Source organism: Stenella coeruleoalba (assembly GCF_951394435.1).
Source record: "Stenella coeruleoalba genome assembly, chromosome: 7".
Classification (NCBI taxonomy): Eukaryota; Metazoa; Chordata; class Mammalia; order Artiodactyla; family Delphinidae; genus Stenella; species Stenella coeruleoalba.
In genome coordinates this window covers 92,168,643-92,193,898 of record NC_137153.1, presented here as the reverse complement: position 1 = coordinate 92,193,898, position 25,256 = coordinate 92,168,643, and the positions used below count along the sequence as shown (strand labels likewise).

Here is a 25,256-nt window from a genome sequence, read left to right as displayed (position 1 = left end):
TTCTATCCCTTGAAAGTTTGAAGGAATTTGTACTATAGTTATGTGTCCCCAGTACTATTTTGTGCAATAAATTTTAGACATGTTTAAAAATTTGTATTCATTTATTCAGCTTTTCTACATTTTTAAAGGCATTGTTGTTAGTAAGTTATCTTTTCATAGAATATTATCAATTTTATTGAGAAGTAAGCATGTATTGGCATAGAATTGAATATACAATTTAAATAAAACTACAGTGTAGACTTTAAAGGTTTATATATTTTTGCTTATATATTCTTTCTTTCTTTTTTTTTAACTTTTGCCTTTCGTATATTAGACTAACCAGGGGGTTGTACATTTTACTTATTTATCCTATTGTTTTCTGATTCACTGATTTTTCATAATTTTTATTGATCTGTTTCCCTTGCTTTCCTTAAGTGTTTTTGTTTTTTTTTTTTAAGGGAAAAAACTATAATTACAAAAAGTAATTGCAAGAGAACCTAGGCAATGATGTTTCCTGGGACTGGGAAGAAGAGAGGAAAATATGTTAGTCAGTCAATGGATCACTCAGGGATTTATGTCTGAGTACATGAGAAAATGATATGTTTATGGGACAGGAAGAAACCAGGACCTGATTCCAGACTAATTCTAGGACTAGGTAGAGCTGCCATTAAACGGTTACAGATAGAACCCAATGTGGCCTCCAGGTTTTTTCTGAGGAGTGAAGTGTGTCACCTTTTAAGGTACTTAGAAGGGTGTCTTTTATGCTTTCTCTTAGTCCTTGGGCTGGTGAGAAAGGAAAAGGGAAGGGTAAGAGGAACACGGAGATCAGCCTTCCTCTGGGAGACGGCACATCCTCCATCACTCTAAAGAGGAGGTGATACCAGGGTTTCAGTGGAATCTCCTTCTCTGCAGGGAGAGGAAGTTGGTCTGTGATCCTGAAGACGGTAAAGATCGGTTTCCAGCCAGGTTCTTTGTTTCCGCGACTTCGAACCATTTAGTCCATGACAGACGCTGTGCCAAGTCATTTGTATGAAGCATCTTATTTAGGTCTTGACAACTCTGTGAAATAGGCGGTCACGTTATTCCCATTTTGGGGGGAGGGAACAGAGTGACTTGCCTGAAGTCATATAGACAGGATGTGAACCCTGGAAGGTCGGACTGCAAAGCATGTGTTCTTAACCACTGTGATAGATCATGTTTTATCACTGCTGACCTTAATTCCTACGGCGTAGCCTTATTATTTGAGGGGGAACTTGTCAAGTCTAGGATCAACGATCAAAATGAACTTAAAGTACTATGACTCATTATGTCCATATTATTTCCTCCTCACAATTCTATTCTACTTCTCATCTTAAAGCAAATAAAACATTTGCATAGAAAACAATACTCGAACTGAATGTCTGAGCAATCAGTACATTCCTCAGCGTGCCAGTCGGTATTTTTATTACTGCTCCAAGGAGAGGGGAGTGGGAGAGGGCAGGGAGGGGAGGAGGGAGAGTTGGGGGGGAGGCAGCTTTGGCAGAGAAAGGGAGGAAATAATAACTGAAATTACGTCCCAAATAATCTGACGTTGTAGCATGTTCAGACACAGAAATGTTTATTTAAAAACACTCACGAAGTCATTTTTTTTAAATCAAATTAAGATGTCTAAATGCGAAATCATTTTACCAGACAATACGGATCTATGAGCTTTACGCTTTTGAAATAGTCTTCCAAGAGGCCTGTCTGCCACTTTTCTTTTTGCCTCTTGAGAGAGAAGAATGCAATCAATGAAGGTAAATTTGCAACTTAATTGAATGTGATGTAATGTGAGCAGAGCCAGAGCCGCCCAGAACAATTCACAGCAAACTTCAGGTCAAGGGGTTTCTTTCATCTCTGGCCTCTCTGGAAGTTCAGTCAGAAGAGCAAGAGATACAGGCCTGGGGGATTCTATTCCAATCTGATTGAGGCTTTGTATCAAGGCCAGCATTTACATTCAAGACCTCTTCTGAATACACACAACACACAGCGTATTTTTTCAAGAGTACAGTAGCTGTTCTTAACCTGGCAGCCACTCAGGCCTGTTCATTTAAAAAATATATACGTATGACATTCAGACATTCTTTTAAAAATATATATGTATATATATTTAAATTCAGGAACCAAAAAGCAAAAGCCACCTATAAAAGACAAGACCTGTTTTAATGAGATTTTATGCACAGCTCTACTCACTCTGTTTGGGCTGAAACAGGGCATGCCTGATAAGGCTGCTGGTGAACGCCCAGGAATAGAGGAAAGAGGAGAAAAAGCAGACAGAAAATGTTGTTTAGGATCCAACAGTAGAGAAGGAAATCCTTTTCTGTACTTACAATAGCAGTTGGGGTGGCAGCCAGCACACAATAGAGCACCAGAGGGGTGATGAAACTTTCTTCCTCTGTCCCCGGGTAAGGCTTCATTAAGTCTCCGTCCTGACAGAAGAATCCTTGGATATGCACCTGAAAAGTGTCAGTGCATTCGAAGTAGTAGGCAAGCAGCACTGTCCCAGCCATGATGACAAGCTGAAAATACAGCATGGCCACACAGAGACATTAGCAGGGCTTCGGAGCAGCGCCCGCCCCTCAGAGCACACTCCCTCCATCACCCAGCAGCTCTCCTTGTATTGGTATCGGCAAGTGTGTGCGTGCCTGGCTCCATGGGCTCCGGGCTCAGGGAGTGTGTGCTTACTTGTCTGCCTTGTAACATCTGTTACATAAACCTCCCAGAAAAGAATGAACAGCTCCCACCTGAGAAGCAGACCACAGCAAGGCTTGTAGAGAGACCCAGGTTCTGCTGCGCCCCTCTCAGGGGATGCATGGGAACTAAGGCAATACTGCCATTCAGGACAGAGGTGAAAAGTCAAAGGATAGTGGCACATGAATTGGCAAGATGTAGGGTGAGATCTGTTCGTGGGCAATTTCATAAAATGTTAGAGATAGACTTACTTTTTTATAAAGTATTAGAGGCAGGTAAATGACGCATGAATGAACAAACAGGAAAGCTGAAGCCTAGAAAGGTTAAGGGAAATCTTCAGAACCTAAATTACCGCTGTGGGTGAAAACACTGTACAGGTATCCTATATCAGTCACAACTTTTATCCTTTTCCAAAAAGATGTTGCCTTTATTCCAAAATGCTTTCTACCAGTAAGTAAAGGACTTTACTGATGATCACGTCTTATTATAGACATATATCCTTTATAAGGTTTGGACACAAAAAGGGACACAATTATCCTTTCACTTGATTCAGAAATGTCCCAGATACTCACCGAGGTTTAGATGTAGCCTTTAATAGGTATGAGGAGTTGGGCGAGTATGGAAATGCCATTATTTTTCTCATTCCCATTAGGAAACACCAAATGGCAAGATGAGACGGTGATAAAGGTAGACAGAAAAGAGGTCTTTGAGGTTACGAAATTACAGAAAGTTAAGCTGGAAAAGATCTTGGAGATCCTCCCATCTAAAATCTTTATTTCATAGATGAGAAAACAGAGGCCCAGCAAGGAGAACCGACGACAGCTGGATTTTCCAACAAGGAAACCAAACATGTCCTTAGACTGACAATCAGCAAAGCAGAGAAACTAAAATGGGGAAAAATATGTTAAAATGTTGATTTGTTTAAAAGTATCAAAGTAATCATTTTGGGAGAAGAATCAGAACTTGGTAGGGCATCTTTGTACATCCTTTATGGCTTAAAAATTGTTTCTATTTGGAAGTACGTAAGGGGCAGGGAGGGGGAAACCATAATCTTTTAGGTTTTAGTCTCAAGTTCTTATTCCAGCCCTGGAATGACTAACATAAGGTCACATAGCTAGATAGTGTTAGACCCAGGACTAGAATCCCACATTTTCTGATCCCCAGGGGGCAAAACACCTGGGTCACAGCATCAAAATCGCATCATACACAAAAGTGTGGAGAGTTACAGGGAGAGGCAAAGTAGCTCAACTCCAATGCAGAGAGGCACCATTTGGCGTCCGTCTTTATCCACGTTCATATCCATTTCTTTAGCCACCACACTGAAGCAGAGCCTTGAACTTTGCCCACTCTCTCACACCTGCTTCTGGTACGTTGGCTCTGCAATTCCTCCTCACTCTAGCAGAAGGCATCATTTTCTTTAAGGGTCATTTGGATTAAGACTCTTCCCTCAGGACTTCCTAGTGGCACAGTGGTTAAGAATCCACCTGCCAATGCAGGGGACATGGGTTCAGTCCTTGGTCCAGGAAGATCCCACGTGCTGCGGAGCAACTAAGCCCGCAAGCCACAACTACCAAGCCCGCATGCTGCAACTACTGAAGCCAGCGCACCTAGAGCCCGTGCTCCGCAACAGGAGAAGCCACCACAATGAGAAGCCCGCGCACTGCAAAGAAGAGTAGCCCCTACTCGCCACAACCAGAGAAAGCCCGCGCACAGCAACGAAGACCCAGTGCGGCAGCCCCCAACCAAAAAAAAAAAATCTTCCCTCAACCTTCCATTTTCTCTAACTCTTTGGTTAGAAGCCTTTCCTCTTTGGTTCAGAAGCCTCGAGTATCTCCAGCGTTAACGTGTCTAAAGTACAAACGCCTCACCATCCTGTTATAAAGGTCTTTACCTTTTGGCTGTATCCATCACCACCTTTATCTCCAGGTAGGCTCCAAATCATACTTTGCAATCACTCTCTCTCACACATGACTTGTTTCTGGCTCTACAAGGACTTTGTTCCATTATCTGACATGTTCTACCCCTTCTCCCCCAGTGGACCTCCTGGCACAACTTCTGACCATCCAGTAATCTCTAGACATTCGCGTGTGTTTCTCTGTGCCTGAAGTTGTTTATTGGCACGTGTAAATTGCCAGTGCTCATGCCCGCCATCTCTACTGTTTCAAGCGTTTTGTTTATTTCTTATCTCTTCAGCAACAGAGAAGAGACTTGGATAAGGATGTTTCCTATAGGAATGAGAGATAGGTGCTCCCAAGCTGCCCCACTGATTGGTGCTCTTGCTAGTAGCTAGTTTATAAAGTCAAGGCCATGACGTTTCTATTTCTTTTGTGCTGCACTAGTCAATTGAGTCGACCCGACAGGAGGGAACCTAGCCAGTTGACCCGGATGTTTTGGAGCTAACGCTAGGATTCCAACAGTTTGGGGGCTCTGCCTCTGGGGCTGTTTCTGTCTCCTGCACAGCCTTGATCTGATTTCTCTGTATCTCATCCATGTGGCAGGAAACATATTTCTCTCTCTCAGCTTCATCAGCCCTTAGGAGAAATAAGCTTGGAGAACAGGCAGGATCGATGGGGGCTTTTTGGATAAAACAAAAACAAAAATGGCATCTAGCTTCCTCTATTGAGGAAGAATATTATATTTTACAGGGGACATTTGTGCTACCACTTCGATTTAAAAGAGAAAAAGGTGAAAATGAAGTAAATGAAAGCAAAATAGTGTGTGTGTGTGTGTGTGTGTATATATATGTATATGTATGATCTCTCTATATACGATCTATATGTATATAATATATATGTATATATGTGTATATATATATGTAAGGCGACTCAGAAAAATGAAGAATAGAAACTTTTAAAACAGAATTGTCTTAACATCAAATACATCATAATCAACAGTAACAATAAAAAAGCCAAGGTCAATATATCTAAATTTGCTATACATAGAAAAAATCTTGAAGAGCTGCTTGGCCGATTTAACTATGGAAACAGCATTCAGAGAGAACTGAATGAATGAATGAATCAAGTGCAGGGCATAAAGAACAGAGAACCTTGGAGACGCAGGGTGGTAGAGGTAGATGGGAACTTCCACAGCCTACGGGACAGAACTGACCCATCAGCATGAGTCACCTTGGCCTTGGTTCCTCCCCTGAGCAGCCAGAAACCCCTTCCTGTCACTTTAAAGCCATCCTCAAGATGCACAGAAGCAAATATAGAACAATTTGGATCTTGATTTCTAGGTTTCTTTTCTATTGAACATTCTCTTGCGACCATATATTAAAAAGAAGCTCATGCATTTACTGCAGGAACAGAAACAGCACGTTGATTCTGCTTCCACAAGCAGAGAGCTCTGCCTTGCAGCACTGATGACACACAATTAGCCGTCGGTGTCCTCCCTTCCTCTGCCCTGTCCTGGGCCATGATTCATCACTGTCTACGTTTGTGTCACTCGTGCCAGCTGGCACACTTGCCGTCTCCGCTGCCTTCTCCAGCCCCATTTAGGGAGGCATGGAGGGAGGCCATAATGTTGGTGTCACATGAGCAGATGGTGAGGCTGTGCTGGACCCAAGTGCTGGTGGAAGGGTTGACGGTATTAGTGTGAAAAAAGCAATTATGGATGTGGGGAGATAATGAGGTAGAAGGAGCTCATGTACCAGGGATTTTCCTCAGCTGTTGCTTTCTAAGAATGACAACCCGATATATGAAAATGCATTAAATCCTGATCATTCCACAAAGATTCAGAAGGTAGAAGCCAGCAATATCTGAAATCCAGCCTCTCAGAGTTGAGAATACTGTGTTTCTACCCAGGTTCTCTGCTGATTGGAGAAAAATGAATGTCACAGAGGGATAAGTGGGGAGGTCACAAAGCTGAGAGAAGAGGCTGAGATGACAAGTACGTTTTTCTTTGGTCGGTAGTCTGAAGCAGTTGTGGACCACTAATTTATATGACAGGATACAAGCTGGGAGAGCAGGGGATAGATAAATGGTGCTATGACTCATGTGAGTATGTATGTGTGTCCAGGGATGTAGGGGCAGACACATGACGTGGAAATGAGAGGACTGGTATCTGGTATGGAGTGTAAAGGGCGTGGTTTGAACTGGGGACTGCTGGAGCTAGGTGACCAACCATCTCAGTTTGCCCAGGACCAAGGGGTTTCCTGGGGCATGGGACTTTTCAGTGCTAAAATGGAGGTAGTCTTGAACAAACTGGGGTGCTAGGTCACTCTACCTGAGACAATGTTTCCCTCCCCAAAGAGCTTTCTTATTCTGGTCTGGCCAGGAGCTATCAAGACCAATGCAAATTAATCAGTCAACCAACAACTGTTTCTGAAAACCGCCTCTGTGTTCAGTTCCGAACTAAGTGCTGTGAAGGCGAGGAATTCTCAGACGTGCTCTCTAACCTCAAGCAATTTGAGATCAAGCTAAGTGGGGAGTGCTCGCCAATACAGGAAACAGACAGTGATCTGTAGGAGGGTGTCAGCTGATCCCAAGCTGGGTTTCATACATGGCTGCATGGGTTTGGTGAGGGATGGGTATTGGCAGAAGGAGAACAAGGGAAGGGGCTCCTGCGTGGAGGAGGAGTGAGGGCAAGGGGATGGAGAGGGCAGCGTGGCGTGTGTTCAGGATATTGGTTTTGACTAAGCCTCAAGGACATATGTTCAATTCCATAGCAAGATGGGATAAAGGAAACTCAGCAGAAGGAACGCTGCATCCGAGAGCTGAGGTGATAAGGTTTGTCATGGTTGTGATGCAGAAGCAAAGTCTGAGGACTCCAGGGGATGGTACACGTTAAAGATTTGCATGTTGTTCAGTATTGAGGAAGCATGTTAGGCACAAGGGTCAGTAGCTGCACAAAAGGGCTGGGCTGGGCAACCCTCAAGTGGCACTGACGGAAGTGGGAAACAAGGTAGTAAGTTAGAGGGGAAACACCTGAGAAAACTGACAGTGGAAACACCTGAGACCTCACTGGGAGCCCTTAGAAGTAAGGATAACACTTTGAGAGGGGCTGAAAGTTCTCCAAAAACAACATGGGCAAGATCCAAGGAGAAGAGGAAGGAGTAGGAGATGGAGGGGGACGTGATGGTGACGGTACAGGTGATGACCTATATTATGCATGTGTCCTAGGAACTTTTGTAAGCACTTGACATAAATTAACTCTTCTTCTGCCCAGCCACCTTCTATGTGGTACATATATTATTTCCATTTTATAGAAGAGGAAACAGGCGCAGAGAGATTACATGAATTGCATTAAGGTCACACAACTTGGGTGAACCTAGGATGATTACTATAATTATGATGTATTTCTCCACACAAACTTGGGCAGCCTGGGAAAAAGCAGCTTACAAATACGTCAGCGTAATATTAAGGGCTAAACTATGTGCTACACACTTGAGTACTTTATGCAAATGTCTCCTAGTATCAATTTCATCTGTATGAAGGTTAATAATAATTCATAAATATGCACTGAGGCATGTTTATGTATTCTCATTTTGTTCCCAAAAGACGTTATACCAACTTCCACCAAATAAAGTAAGCAAGCATCCAAGAGCAGTTGGAACAGAAGAAGAAAGAAATATGGAGACAGGAGTTACATCCTTGAGTATAAGTTGTCTAATAGTCAACACAAGAAGGAAATACTGGTCATTTTCACATTTCACAGTAGCTATATGATAAACACCAACCAGCGGTTGAAGAGTAGAATCTTTCTGATATAGTGACTGGATAGGAATTCATCCTGAGTTCTCATAAGGGACATGATAAACAATGACAATACTGAGTATGTTGGTGCCGTTCTTTATATGGGACCTCATATCAACTCAACATAGGCCAATGACATCACATCAAAGCTAAATGCACAAAAACAATAGTGTGAGATAGAAGGGAGGAGGTCAGCATTATGATTCGGTCTAGGTTGAACTTGAGAGATACAGCACAATGAAAGGTTAAGGCTGCTAGGCTGGAAACCTGCTCTGCTGCTTTTACTAGGTGTGTGACTTAAATTCCCGTGCCTCTGTTTCTTTGTTAGTAAAGTGGGGCTGATAATGCTACAGCACCTACCTCTTCAGGTCATCATGAGGATTGAATGAGGATTGTGTAGTATTTAGAACAGTATCTGACTCATGATAGTAAGCATGTTCTAAAAGAATGGGTAGACTATATATTCTTCACTCCTTCCTAATTATAGTTTCTCTCAGGTTAGGTTTTTAAAAACTACTGGGTAGCAGTGAATTAGATACTGCCTTTTAATAAGTTTCCTGCTAGTGAAACACAGACCTGCATCTTGTTTTAAACATGGATTTCATTGTTTAATAATACTACAATGTTATTATTAGAGTAGACTAGCGGAAGGAACCTTTGCTCAGGCTACTCTCTGTAGGACAAATCTTTTAACCTTTCCTCATCCCGGTTTCTTCTGTGAAAAAAGATTGAGTTACTTTTCAGGGTTGTAATGAGAATTGAGGCTATTACACATAAATATCAATGACACTATTTTGGCACATAGTAGATGCTTAATAAATGACATCCCTAGTTATTATTAGCTTCATTTAGTGTTACTGTGTCTTATATATGTCCCTTATTGTGGTTTTCCAAACTGCAGGTCTCAAACCATTAGTTGATTGTGAAACAAATGTATACAAGGTAGGGTTCAACTAGAATTTTTTTTTTTTCTTTTTTTTTTTTTTACGGTACGCGGGCCTCCCACTGTTGTGGTCTCTCCCGCCGCGGAGCACAGGCTCCGGACGTGCAGGCCCAGCGGCCACGGCTCGCGGGCCCAGCCGCTCCGCGGCACGCGGGATCCTCCCGGACCGGGGCACGAACCCACGTCCCCCGCATCGGCAGGCGGACTGGCGGACTCCCAACAACTGCGCCACCAGGGATGCCCTCAACTAGAATTTTTTAGTGAAAAAGAATGGAATAGAATTGAATATAGTAGAGTTTTATACATAGTAAGGACAAGTGTTTTCTTCTCAATTTTATTGAAGTACAGTTATTTGCAATGTTGTGTTAATGTCTGCTGTACAGTAAAGTGACTCAGTTATACATATATACATATTCTTTTTCATATTCTTTTCCATTTTGGTTTATCACAGGATATTGAATATAGTTCCCTGTGCTATACAGTAGGACCTTGTTGTTTATTCATCCTGTATATACTAGTTTGCATCTGCTAATCCCAAACTCCCAATCCTAAGGACAAGTGTTTTTACGTGAAACTTTTGTTGAGTATGTAACATGTAGGCAGAGGGAGAATGTATAATACAAAGTGAAATATATTTCTTACTATGGGTTGTATTTAAAAATCCTTCAAGGAAATGTGATTTTATTAGATACTTGTCTCATCATAAGCAATTTCTTATACTTTAGTGCCTAAGGCACGTAGGTTCAAATCGCAAATCCACTAATTACTACTGTATGTCTTTGAACTTAACCTGTCTCTGCCTTAGTTTCCTCACCTGTGAAATGAGTTCTCATGAGAGTGGTATGAGAACTATATGATTAAGTATATCAAAACCACTTAGCAGGCACTCAATAACTGTTAGCTGTTATTTTATTAAGACTTAAGTAGAATATATATTTTTTTCTGAATAAGCAAACAATACCACATGCACTAAAATACATAAGAGAATATGAAGTCATCGCATTAGCCAGGACTGAATAATCAACTAGTTCTTCCATCTATAAAATGATGCTTCTTGACAAGCATCTTATTTCCACAAATATGAATTTTCAAGAGTCAAAGTATTCTTAGTCTTGCTATTTGAAAATGATATTACCTCAAGATATGAAGGAATAAAAATAAAATATTAAGCAATCGGTCCTCTTATCAATGTATTTGATCACTGATTGTCTTATATTTTTGTATTTTATGAAAGATTTTAAAAAATTATTTTATTGTGGTAAGAACACTTAAAATGAGATCTATCCTCTTAACAAATATTTTAGTACCATATGTTATTGTTGACTATAGGTCCAATGTACAGCAGATTTCTAGAGCTTCTTCCTTTTGCTTAACTAAAACCTCATGCCTATTGATTAGTAACTCTCCATTTCCCCCTCAGTCCGGGATCTTTTAACTAATAGGCAATTAAAGTGTGGTTAAGAATGACATCCTCCTGTGAAAATTGAAAAACCTACCATGGACCAGTGCATGTATATGAGAATTCATTCCTTCTTTAAGGAGAACCAAAGGTGTACCCATAGGCAAGGATATGTAGATGAAATGAGATTGTTCAGTTATTCAGCCAGTATTTATTGAGTGCCTACTGCTTGCAGACATTGGGGAGTTTCAGTCATTGAATAACAAATAAAACTTACAAAACACATGATTTTGGGGCTCATGGGGATTTCTGTGGGGGAGACAGATATCATAAAAGCAAACCCAAGGGAATGATAATAATGACTCTCATTGACCCCATAACCAACTACATACCTTGAAATGCTCTGTTACACGATCCTCATGCCACCCTGTGAGATGATGAGTCACCCTCATTTAAAGCAGAGTACGTTCATCCAAGCTCACAGAACTAGTGAACGGTGGAGCCAGGATTTGAACCTCTGGTGTCAATTAAGCATTAAGAGATGATGCCTGTAAAATGCTTAGCCTAATGCCTACTTAGTAAGTGCTCAGTCCTTTCTCTTACTCTTTGGTTTCTGTTCACTTGTCCTTTTCAATGCTTCTTGACATGGCTCTGGGGTAGGAGTGGGGGTTGACTGATCGCCACCCCCATCACTTTCCTTTCTTGGTATTTAAGAGCACTACTTTCGCCTGCCTCTGACCATACTGGCTCCTTTCATTTTTCCTTTTCTTCTACCTGGTCTGTAAATGGTAGTGCTCTCCTAGGACCTATCCTTTCCCCTCTTTTCATTTTCTTTCCATGTATTCTTCTTGGGAGATCTCATCTTTCTATGGCTTCCACCCTTATATTGATTCCATTGACCCTCATATTATCATTCTCGGTCCTGTTTACTCTCCTGACCACCAACCTTGTGCTCCACAGACACTCCAAATACCACAAGTCTGAAATGAAATTCAGCATGTCTTCTCCCCTCAATGTGCAACTTCTCTAGAGTTCACTATCCTGGTAAATCCAACCAACATCTTCTCAGTCACCCAGGCTAGAAATCTCAACATCTTAGACACTTCCTCCAGCTTTCTTGTTCTTCCCACCCCATACCTGGTCAGCTCCCATGTCTTTCTTACTGTAGTGCCCATCCTGTGTATCTCATTTTTCCTATGCCAACTACCATGTTCTTATGCAGGCCTCCATATTCTCTCATCTACACTACTGAAATCTTGTCCTACCTGCTCCTGCTGCCTTTGAGATCTCAACCCCTTTATGCCATTAGTTACCCTGCTACTAAAGAGTTATGATTCTAAGGCACAGCTATGATTGTGTCTTTCTACTCCAAAATCTTCAGTGATAAGTATTTCAGATAAATCAAGCAATTTTCTGTCTATTTTAACACACTGGGCTCTGTTCCACTCATGTTTTTGATAATGGAGAGAAGCCTGCCATTTGAATAGAGACCAACCCAGGAAACCCCATCAGGCATTGCTCCTCAGGTAGCAGAAAATACACAGGTCTACCTCTCAGCCTGGGCTGACTACACCTCTCTATTTGGCCACTCCTTAAAGAGCAAATGCAAATACCATAACCTTGTCTTTGCCTGTGTGTGTTTCCATCCTCCAGCATCCTGTTGGTTATTAGTGAATGATATGAAGAAATGTAGAGTGTATGATAATATTTTCAGGTAGATTTACAGCTACACTGAGGAAGGGATTATTATTGGATCTATGTCAAGCTAAACTGGGCCACAAAATTTTCTCTTTGATATTCTGCCGTTAGGGATATGTATATTTTTAATTCATAGACACAGATGAATACATATAAGGAATGTCAAATGTATAGTGACACAAAACTGGCAGGTATAGCTAATATTAGAGAAAGCAGAAAAAAATTCAAAATGATTTTGATGTTTGAGAACATTGCTTGGGGACAAATGTAAAGTCCTACAACAAGGCTTTGCTATTCCTTAACTTCAGAGGCTGGTAGAGCGGAAAGCCTAGAACTCTGACCTGAGAGGCTCACCAGCCTTGGCCTTCACTGACCCTGCCCTTCCTCAGGGATGCTTCAGACTCAGAGACCGGGAAGGTCAGAGCTCAGTAGATGTTACACGTGTGGGAAAATGAGAGTGATGAGATGAGGAGTCAAGAGAAGTCTTTGAAAAGCAAGTCCTGGATGACGTTGATGCACATTTTATTTACTTACTTAGAGAGGTGGACGGAAGCAGTTTTGCAAATGATTCCTATGGTCTAAATGGCTGCAGTCCTACTACCTTTAAAAAAAAAAAATTATCTGGTGCACCAGGTCTTAGTTGCAGCTCCTTAGTTGCAGCATGTGGGCTCCTTAGTTGCGGCATGTGAACTCTTAGTTGCAGCATGCATGCAGGATCTAGTTCCCTGACCAGGGATCGAACCTGGGCCCCCTGCATTGGGAGCGCAGAGCCTTATCCACTGTGCCACCAGGGAAGTCCCACCTACTAGCTTTTTGTTAACAAACTAAGTTGATTTGGGTGATAATCTAAGGTTTCTCAGCAGAATCATTAGAAGTCAGCAAACTACTATGAACACCAACTATGTGCCAAATCCTTCAGCCAGTTGGTAGGAACTTAAAGATGAAGGAGTTCTTAGCTTTTCAAGGATATGAGCAAGTGACCAAATGATCGGTGTTTTAAAAAAAAATTTATTATTTTTTATTTTAATTTTATTGGAGTATAGTTGACTTACAGTGTTGTGTTAGCTTCAGGTGTACAGCACAGTGATTCAGTTATACATATACATATATTCATTCTTTTTCAAATTATTTTCGCATATGTTATCACAGAACACTGAGTAGAGTTCCTTGTGCTATACAGCAGGTCTTTGTTGGTTATCTATCTGATACATAGTAGTGTGCGTATGTTCATTCCAAGCTCCTGATTTATCCCTCCCCAACACATTTCCCCTTTGGTAACCATAAGTTTGTTTTCGATACCTGTAATTCTGTTTCTGTTTTGTAGATAAGTTCATTTGTATCATTTTTAAAAATCAGATTCCACATATGAGTAATATCATATGATATTTGTCTTTCTCTGTCCAACTTATTTCACTTAGTATGATAATCTCTAGGTCCATCCATGTTGCTGCAATGGCATTATCTCATTTTTTTTTATGGCTGAGTAATATTCCATTGTATATATGTACCACATCTTCTTTATCCATTCATCTGTCGATGGCCATTTAGGTTGCTTCTATTGTCTTGGCTATTGTAAATAGTGTTGCAATGAACACTGGGGTGCATGTGTCTTTTCAGATTATGGTCTTCTCCAGATATATGCCCAGGAGTGGGATTACTGGATCATATGGTAGTTCTATTTTTAGTTTTCTCAGGAACCTCCATACTGTTCTCCATAGTGGCTGTACCAATTTACATTCCCACCAACAGTGTTAGGAGGGTTCCCTTTTCTCCACACCCTCTCCAGCATTTATTGTTTGTAGATTTTTTGATGATGGTCATTCTGACTGGTGTAAGGTGATATCTCATTGTAGTTTTGATTTGCATTTCTCTAATAATCAGCAATGTTGAGCATCTTTTTGTGTGCCTCTTGGCCATCTGTATGTCTTCTTTGGAGAAATGTCTATTTAGATCTTCTGCCCATTTTTTGATTGGGTTGTTTGTTTTTTTGACATAGAGCTGCATGAGCTGTTTGTATGTTTTGGAGATTAATCCCTTGTTGGTCGCTTCATTTGCAAATATTTTCTCCCATTCTGTGGGTTGTCTTTCATTTTGTTTATGGTTTCCTTTGCTGTGCAGAAGATTTTAAGTTTAATTAGGTCCCAGTTGTTTGTTTTTGTTTTTATTTTCATTACTCTAGGAGTTGGACCAAAAAAGATACTGCTTCCATTTATGTCTAAAAGTGCTCTGCCTATGTTTTCCTGTAGGAGTTTTATAGTATCCAGTCTTACATTTAGATCTTCAACCCATTTTGAGTTTATTTTTGTGTATGGTATTAGAGAATGTTCTATTTTCATTCTTTTATATGTATTGAGGGCGGTCCAGTTTTTCCAGCACCATTTACTGAAAAGACTGTCTTTTCTCCATTGTATATTCTTGCCTCCTTTGTCATAGACTAATTGACCATAGGTGCATGGGTTTATTTCTGGGCTTTCTATTCTTTCTATTCTATTCTGTTCTATTCTATTCCCCCTGCTCCCACCTCTGGTAGCCACAACTCTGATCTCTTTCTCTGAGTTTGTGAACCTTTTCAAAAATAAAACACTAATACATATTGGTATAAACTGAAAATTTTTATCATTGGAATTAATATGTAGTATGTCTTTATTTTTCTAGACTTTAAAGTACATAAAGTAGAATCACACTGTACATGCTGTTCCACAGCTTGTATTTCTCCTGACATATTTTGACCATCTTTCTATGTTAGTACATAGAGGTCTTTACAGTTATATGAGATAATACGTTCTCATTGACACAGGTGTATTCAGGAACCAGAATAAAAGAGGAGAGGTAGGTGCAAACTCGAAAGAGGAGAGCTCTGCGTGGCAGGCAGAGGAAATCAACCTTTTATTATATACTCAAAAGGAAATAACTGAAGGATTTTGAGCAGAAAAGTGGCACCATCAAACCTGTCATCGAAGAGGGTGACCTTGATAGAAATCTGTATTAGACTGGAGCAGAGACCCTAAGCAGAGAAATCAGAGTTGGTATTGTACAAAGGTTAGTTTACGGGTCAGTTACCAGGTACTCGAGTACCAGTAATAGTGCAGTGCTATCACATTTCCAGAGCAAGCTCACGAAATCCTATTTAGCTTTCTCCCTCACAATGGAGTAGGAGTAAAATATTGTCTGTTGTACATTTAGTTTTCAACTACCATTGTGAAGATATAAAGTAATGCATTCATTAAACTTTTATTGATAAACTACTACATGATAGGCATTAGCAGTGCACAAAATAAAGTCTCTGTCCACATGGGGGAGGCAATAGAAAAGAGTAGATTTGGGGGCTGGGGAAAGTAAGTTTAATTTCGAACATATAAATTTTGAGATGCCTATTGGACATTCAACAGAAATGTCAAGGAGGCAGTGGTGTATGTAAGTTGGAGACGTATTTTGGGAGTCATCAGAGTATGTGATCGCCTAGTTAGCAAGCATACACAGAGGAAAGGGGAGTCCAGGAGATGTGACGAATGAGCAAAGGCGAATGAAGAAGCTGGTGACAAGATTAGGGTTGGTGGGAAAGTAACAGTGAGCCAAGAACAAGAATCTCCAAAGATGGGAGATGGGGTGGTCCAGGACTTCATATAAGGGCACCAAGGAGGCAGAGTGAGTGGTACTGACTGACGGTATGAGCTTTCAAGCTAAGTGACTTTTTTTTTTTAATTGAAGTATAGTTGATTTACAATATTGTGTTAGTTTCTGGTGTACAGCAAAGTGATTTAGTTATGTATACATATATATATACATACACATTATTTTTCATATTTTTTCCATTATGGTTTATCACAGGATATTGAATATAGTTCCTTGTGCTATACAGTAGGATCTTGTTGTTTATCCATTCTACATATGCTAGTTTGCATCTGCTAATCCTAAACTCCCAGTCTTTCCCCCCACCACCTTCCTCCCCCTTGGCAACCACCAGTCTATTCTCTATGTCCCTGATTCTGTTTCTGTTTCATAGATAGGTTCATTTGTGTCACATTTTAGATTCCACATATAAGTGATATCATATGGTATTTGTCTTTCTCTTTCTGAATTACTTTGCTTAGTATGATAATCTCTAGGTCCATTCATGTAGCTGCAAATGGCATTATTTCTTTTTTATGGTTGAATAATATTCCATTTTATATATGTACCACATCTACTTTAACCCTTCATGTGTCGATGGACATTTAGGTTGTTGCCATGCCTTGGCTATCGTAAATAGAGCTGCTGTGAACATAGAGGGGCATGTATCTTTTTGAATTATAGTTTTGTCTGGGTATATGCCCAGTAGTGGGATTGCTGGATCATATTGTAGTTCTAGTTTTAGTTTTTTGAGGAACCTCCATACTGTTCTCGATAGTGGCTGCACCAATTTACATTCCCACCAACAGTGTAGGAGGGTTCCCTTTTCTCCACACCCTCTCCAGCATTTGTTATTTGTAGACTTTATGATGGCCATTCTGACCAGTGCAAGGTGGTACCTCATTGTAGTTCTGATTTGCATTTCTCTTATAACTACAAGCTGAGTGACTTTTTTTTTTTTTTTTTTTTTGCGGTACATGAGCCTCTCACTGTTGTGGCCTCTTCCGTTGTGGAGCACAGGCTCCGGACGCACAGGCTCAGCAGCCATGGCTCACGGGCCCAGCCGCTCTGCGGCATGTGGGATCTTCCCGGACTGGGGCACAAACCTGTGTCCCCTGCATTGGCAGGCGGACTCTCAACCACTGCGCCACCAGGGAAGCCCAAGCTGAGTGACTTTTAAGGAGAGTCTACAAGAGGCAATGAGGAGCAAGGAAAACACCCACCTTGTCTCTAAGTCCAGTAGCACAAGGGGTATAGGAAATAAGACATGGCCAGTTGGGAGGGCTTCAGGGAAGCAATATAATTAAGAAAGCCAAGTTCACGGTAAGAAGAAGAAGGAATTGTTCAGACAAGGTTAAGATAAGGGGCTTTACTGATGACAGACCTGTGAGTTTTGGAGTTTGTAGGGCAGCAATGTAGGGGCTGAGGAAGGTGGGTGATGGGATCAATTAGAGATGCATGGAGCTGTGTGGGCATGAGAGACCACAGGGTGAGAGGTGATGTGGAGTCCTTGTTTTCTAATTGTGGTTAAGACAGACAGGGACGAAGGGCAGGACAGAATTAGCCCTGATGTTCTCTGAGGCAGATTAGTGGGGATGTACTGAGAAGGCAGGAAGAGACAGAGAAAGCTCCTCTGCATTGTGTTGTGAGTTAAAAAAAAAAAAAAAAGCCTGTGTGTGCTAATCCAGGAATGTGACCATTTAAAAAATGTTTCCTAAGTTGTGGCAGTTTCGCACATCTTTAGGCATCTCTAGGCAGCATGGATTCCACCCTTATCTCAACAAATAACATGTTGAATATCCACTATGGTACCAGGCATGGAAAAGGATGGAGAGAAGGGAAAGCAGCCATCTCCAGGAAACGTCAGTCTTCAGATGCAGCTGCGCCTGTTGTCTAGCAGGTGATAAGAAGAGACCTGGCGGTTTCAAAACCTTTTCTTGCTCTTTGGGATTCCAGGAGGTGCATTTCCCTCCCTGTCTCCAGAAGAGAAAGGGCCAGTGGTCCACTTCTCCAAGTACTCCCATGCTGGAGACTGTGGTTCAGAAATGCTTGTACCATTTTATAATAAGCATCTAACAAACTGTCAGAGAATGACACAAATATAGGACCATCTTCATTGTTCAAACTGCAGAGGACCTAAACCCACGCTCCCACCCCCAACCAGGTTTCCTTTCCCCTGTGTTTTTAAAGAAATGAGAAAATGCAAGGAAAAACAGTAGTTTGAAGTCAACAGAACTAGAAATGACAAAATCATGCCACACGCGCCATAATTATGACTGACAGCACCGGCTGTCAGAGAGTTGGGTCTTCAAATCACTCTCCACACGGCACTTCAGACAGTCATTACCAATCGATTAGAAGTAGGCCACCCCTGATGACATAAGGGGTACCACCTTTTCAGATGCATGACATGGGTCCTGAAACAGGTTAGGTTGCCATGAGGTTTTCAGTACATGCTTGAAGGGTTCCTGTGCTCCTTCAAAGTACTCCACATTCCTGAGACAAGAAAACTCTGGTTCCAGAGCTTCCTCTCCAGAGGAGAGGCACACGACAGGCAATCCAGCATGGGGTATTGCCAGACATTTGCTCATCAATGGTTTCTTTCAATTTTGGAGGAAGCCAGTAACTTCAGTAAAGATGGTTACCTCTTGCCCTAGGTAAGAACCCCAATTCTGTCAGCTGAGAATGCTGACTGATGACATCATGTGATTCAATTAAATTCACAGCATTGAATGGGACAAAGATTTTTTCTTCCCTCTAATATTAGGTTAAGTTGTCCCCAAACATATTTCGTTAGGAAGAGCCTATTATACCCCTCTAGCAATCCTAGGACCACTGCTCAATTTGATTCTTAGCCTGAGAGGCTTTCTTCACCGTGTCTTTGGAAAGAATGTCCAGCTATGTTGTCAATCACATAAGCCCGAGCTTTGGGGTTACTTAAATATTTTTTTAAATTAATTAATTAATTTATTTATTTTGGCTGTATTGGATCTTCATTGCTGCGCACAGGCTTTCTCTAGTTGCAGCAAGCGGGGGCTACTCTTCGTTGCAGTGCGCTGGCTTCTCATTGCAGTGGCTTCTCTTGTTGCGGAGCACGGGCTCTAGGCTCATGGGCTTCAGTAGTTGTGGCATGTGGGCTCAGTAGTTGGGGCTCACAGGCTCTAGAGCACAGGCTCAGTAGTTGTGGCGCACGGGCTTAGTTGCTCCACGGCATGTGAGATCTTCGCGGACCAGGGCTCGACCTGTGTCCCTTGCATTGGCAGGCGGATTCTTAACCACTGTGCCACCAGGGAAGTCCCTAAACAATTTCACTTAGAGAAGCAGACACTGAACAGATACATCATTTTTGTCCTTATGTTCTCTCTAAATTGAACTAAGATAAGAACAGGCATTAAGCTGCTTAGAGATTTGAATTAGAGAAACAATTATTTTAATACACGATAGGAGAAAAGCTTTCAGAGCCTTTAATCTCCAGATCCTTATGAAAAACTCATTCTTTGCCTGACTGGAGGTTCTGCACAGCAATCTAAGCCCCCTTTTCTCACTTTTATCCTCTTGGGTTGATTTTTGTTCCTTGAAAATGTTCCATTTTAAAACTTTCTGAACATGGCACAATGCATAATCTGTATCATTTAGCCTCTAAATACTCTGCCATTATACTAGGGTACTTATGACTGAGCATGCCTTTTCAATGGAAATTTGTTCACTGAGATGTGACATTACTTTAGAAGACACATTTAGAGCATTTTTTAAGAGGAGGGAACACTTCTTTTTACTTATTTATTTATTGGTTGCATTGGGTCTTCATTGCTGCGTGCAGGCTTTCTCTAGTTGAGGCGAGCGGGGGCTGCTCTTGGTTGAGGTGTGCGGGCTTCTCACTGCCGTGGCTTCTCTTGCTGTGGAACACGGGCTCTAGGCGCACGGGCTTCAGTAGTTGTGGCATGTGGGCTCAGTAGTTGTGGCTCGCGAACTTTAGAGTGCCGGCTCAGTAGTTGTGGCACATGGGCTTAGTTGCTCCGTGGCATGTGGGATCTTCCAGAGCAGGGATCGAACCCCTGTCCTCTGCATTGGCAGGTGGATTCTTAACCACTGCGCCACCAGGGAAGTCCACATTTAGAGCATTTGATTTGAGCCAGGCATGTTGAGCTGAAAACGTTCAGGAAGTTAGTTATATTCTTACGTAGTTAATAATTGTCCTTCATAAGCTATCTTTTCATTCTTGACTGCTGCCTCTGCTTCTGACCTCACAAAACAGCCAGGAGAAGGTAGGGAATCTGGTATATGAAAGAACATCTCAATGGCATCTTCACATTTTCACATCATCTTTGAGGTCAGAACGGTTATAACTAGAGTGTACAGTCAGGGTGCTGGTTTGAGCCCTACCAACTGACACCTTACACCTCCCCTCACATCATCCGCCTCTTACTGTGTCCAAAAGTAGCTTCTGAAAACTGTCAGTACCACTGTATGAGCTAACTCAGGCTTAGCCCCACCCCTTCCTAGGCACAGGCTCTCTGCTTTCTATGAAGTAGGATAGGATCTCTGTTCTCTAGGGATCAGGAAAAATATTTTTCGCTGGATGTATTGAAGAGGAGGTTATATTCACTCATAAAGACAGAGAGGTGTGGGAGACAGAATAGTAATAATCCTGCTACTTTAATTCCTAAAGGTAGTCCAATGGGCACTCTGGGTCTGGAAGAAACATCCTTCCACCTGGGAGACTGTGAAAAATCAGTGCAGCAGGCTAAGAGGTCCCCAGGGATTGTGAACACAGAACAGCTGTTGTGTTCCCAGAGCCTAGTGTAGGTGCTCCACGCATCCTTGTTCAATAAATGAATGAAAACCAGAGGACAATCGTAAGACCCAGATGCCAGCCAGATGGGTGCCGGTCCACAGATGACTGTACCTACAGTCCATGTTCTCTCAGGTGCCTCAAGGCAACTATTAGCAACAAGCAGTGCCCTGGAAATTGCCACGTAGTAAATCTAAACCCTAGTAGAAACTGAAAACACTTTCCCGCATAAATATCTCTTTAGATTCCCTTCCTCTCCCTGTGACAGCTGTAAAAATCCTCCTCTCAGACGTTACAGTGAAGGACAGGTTGATATAAGTACCCAGTTAGGTCATCTAGAAGCCTGAGAGGGGAGGAATGAGAGGGAGTTGGAGTTGACTTTGTGTTCCTTCTTTGAGTTTTCTCTCTCTTGTTGGAGAATCTTCTCTGGAGGTCAGATTTCTGAAGCCAGTTGTCTGAAGGGCTTGGCTCCAGATGACATGTTGTTGGGACCTCCCTCCTTTTGGGAGCCGCTGCCCATGGCCTCAGGGAAGAACCCTGACACAAGTGGAGAGGCCTTGTCATTGCAGCAAAAGCTTCTTTTTTGGTACCTCTCAGCAGATACTGTGGTAAGTGAATGGCCCCAATTCTTCTCCTCTCCCTGTGTCCACATCCTTTCTTGTTGTTCCTCTTACTGAAGAGCAGTGGCTTACTTTGGCCAAGGGGATGTGTGCAGATGTGACTACAAGCAGAGGTGTGAAAAGCACTGGTATGTCCCCATTTGCTCTTGCACCTCTGCCTCTGCCAGGAGAACATGCCTGGGTTAGGTTGCTGGAGGGATGCCTAAACTACATGGAAGAGGGCCAAGTCACCCCAGATGACAGCCAACTAACCCCAGGATGTGTGAGCCCCTGACAATAGCTGGTCAGCTCTCAGACCTATGAGTGGGCCCAGCCAAGACCAGAACCGCCCAGTAAGGTCTAGGCAGCCATCCCATGAACTCGTAAGCTAAATAATGCCCACTGTTATATACCACGGAATTTTGAAGTAGTTTTTAATGCATCATGCAATAGACATCAGGCACAGCTACTTTTTTTTTTTTTTTTTTTTTTTTTTTTGCTGTTGAGGAGTAGTGTAGTTCAGTGATAAGTGGACCAGACTCTAGAAGCCAAGAGGTCACATTTAAATCCTGCCTCAGCCACTCACTGACCCTGGGGACAGTCGCTTAAACTTTCTATACCTGTTTCTTCACCTGTAAAATGGAGACAATAGTATTTGCCAACAGGGGCTGATGTGAAGATTAAGTGAACTCATTATATATGCTGGCATATAGTAAGTACTATAAATGTGCTATTATCATTTGCTACTATGTTGATTTGCAATGGTGAAAAGAGAACCAAATAGTTTGATCCTGCAGGTCTGAAAGCCTGCTCCTGTCCTAATTAAGGAATGTCAGTGGGATTTTTCCAATTATTTTTATTTTTATTTTGCTTTACACGACGCTGCTGGTTTCTCTGGATGGTCAAGAGGTTTTATAAGTTGGCCGCAGTTTCTCTTCCCTTCTTCTGAGTCAATCTGTACCACATCTGTGGATATGTATTGAGATTTTTGTCATTGAATGTCATTTTCCTCTAGATTTCAGTGTTTATACAAACTTTTCCTTGCTTTTAAAATCTTGAAAGGGATATGGGAAGGGTGACTGGAGGCTTGTGCACAAGTAGCTATTTGATCCGGAGGTAAGACAGTATAGTGTCAAATAATCGAATGCAATCTTGTTTATTTAGTCTTTCCTTGTTTGAATTTTTCATTTATTTATAGTAAGTTAGCAGATTAATATTCTTTGTCCCTTTCCTCATATTTCGAGTCTGTGTCAACGTGTGTAAACTGAAAACTAACTGGGGAAGTTCCTTGGTTTACATACTGTGTTATTTCTCTGGATCACAGGATTAGAGACTGTGGGAATTGGAAGACACTTTGCAGATTAGCCAGTCTCTTTACTGATGAGGGAACTGAGGCTCAGACAAGCTAAGTCCCTTGTTTGAGGTACCAGAATAATTTAGCCAAAGACCCTGGATCAGAATATAGTGCTCTCCCAAGTCCAGTGGGTTGTTATTGTTTTTTATTGTTCAGTATTTGATATGTGTGAAATTAAGAGTTTGGGATTAACATATACACACAACTATATATAAAATACACAGTACTATATAAAACAGATAAACAACAAGGACCTACTGTATAGCATAGGGAACTATATTCAATCTTGTAATAACCTATAATGGAAAAGAATCGGAAAAAAATGTATAATTGAATCACTTTGCTGTATATCTGAAACTAACACAACATTGTAAATTCACTATATATATATCTATATTTATTGAATTATACTTTAAATTAGATACATAATAAGTACCTGAACATATCACCTCATGCCATAGACACTTCCTGTATACAGCTGACCCTTGAACAACCTGGGTTTGAACTAAATACATGGGTCCACTTAAATCCAAATTTTTGTCATTACACAATCCATTGGTTGGTTGAATCCTCAGAATTGGAACTGCAGATAGAGAGGAAGCACTGATGCAGAGTGCCTACTATAATTTATACTATACTTTTATCATTTAGAATTTTCAACCATTTGGAGAGTTGGCACCTCCAACCCCTGCATTGCTCAAGAGTTAACTGCATGTGCTCTAATCTCAACCTACTGGATCCTATAGCAACCCCAACCTAAGGCATCTCCCAAAGAGGCCATCATTTTCCCGAATTTTATATTCTTCATTTCCTTGCACGTTTGTATGTGTCCCTTAAAATAAAGAAATACATGTATGTATGTATGTATGTGTGAGTGTGTGTATATACACACACACACACACACACCCTACTTATGTCTTTTTTGCGCTGTCTTAACTGACTTGAAGTAATTTTTAATAAACTCTGGACACTAATCTTATCAGATACACAGGTAACAAATATACTCACACATTAATTTATCTTTTTACTTTTTTAAAGACATCTTTTGATGAAGACAACTTCTTGGTTTTAGTATTTTCTTTAGTATGGATTTTAACTACATCAAAGGTGTATTCTATTGTATGTCAACATACAAAACAGATTGTCTCCAAATTAGAGGGATTTGATATGTACAAATGTTTGTCCTAGTCAATCATACATCAAAAATAAGCTAAAGCAATTACTTCATCAGTTATAACCTCTTTCTGATAATTAATTCAAGCCACATTGGTAGTTGAGAAATATAATTTTGTGTACCTATTATGCCACATAACTTTTATTTTCCATTTGCCCCACAGTTCACATGCAATATTTATCAAATTTGCAGTTAATTTTGATATTCTTATAAAATAAGGCAGTGGATTATTTATAGGTAACCTATCAGATCAATATGCTCTAATCCATGAAAAATAATTAAATCGAAAATAAATTGCCTGAAGTGGACGTAGTAGGAAAACCCTGCCCATGTAACTTAGGAGTTCAGTGTATCTAAGAAAGGAAAGGTTGAGTTTGGTCAGACTCGTGAACTCATGAAAAAAAAAATTAAAAGATCTCAAGATGAAGCAGACATGGGTCTAAGACATGAGAACCTAAAAGAGAAATCGGTCTATATCATTAAAATTCTCACAAATGAAGTTCTAATGAGAAAGAAAAGGAGAAACAACTGAAAGAAACTCTCTGGGCTGTATGGGGAGCTGTATGATGAGGCCAGACTTGGCAACTGGATGTATATAAGATGAAAGGAAAGAGACAGCCAACTGAGACCAACATAAGACAGGGGTTCTCTTTTATAGTGTGTTCAGGTGTCTAAAATCCAGAGTGTAAACAGTGGTTAACAAAAACGCTACAATTAAATTTGATGTAACAAGACAGAATGATGATGTGATATTGATAGATGATATTGATGGATGGATGAGAAAGATGCATTATTTAATATTTATTTGTCTGTCTTCCCTGTCTAGAGAAAACATCTTTAGATTTAAAAGGTGAGAATGGCATTCGTCCCAAATGTAGGGAGTGATCGAAGAAAGAACAAAGTTGCTTTAAATGAGTTTAAATATGCTTTACAACAGAAATCACATTCAGGACACTGAGAAACTTGCAAATGAGAGTTTTAAGAAATAGCTGAGAGTAAAAGAGAAGCAGGAAGGTTAGATATGGGCAAACATTATTTCCAAATTTCAAAAAATGAAGTATACAGACTTAAAAGGATTGCTAATGATGATGCCTGAATTTTATAGTTATCCGGGGCATGACTGTAGAATGTTACAGGGCAACTTTCTTCGCTCTTAGAGGAAGCACTGATCTCTCTGAGCCAGGATGGGTTCACTAAGTGTGAGTCAGGTCATCTTAGGCTGATCTTATTTCATTCTTTAACAGAACTACTCAATTGGCATAGGAGGGATATGAGTTATTTGTGGTCTATCTTGGCTACGTCCAAGA

General features: G+C 41.0%; 1 protein-coding gene across 7 annotated transcripts in view; it reads right to left on the bottom strand.

The window, feature by feature from the left end:
- PLPPR1 (phospholipid phosphatase related 1) overlaps positions 1-25,256 on the bottom strand; it is a 616,358-nt gene that overhangs the window by 43,306 nt on the left and 547,796 nt on the right. For all 7 annotated transcript variants that reach the window (XM_079927527.1, XM_079927525.1, XM_079927524.1 and 4 more), the window contains one exon: positions 2,328-2,516. In XM_079927527.1, coding sequence (XP_079783653.1) covers positions 2,328-2,516 — 189 coding nt within the window. The remainder of the gene's footprint in view (positions 1-2,327; positions 2,517-25,256) is intronic.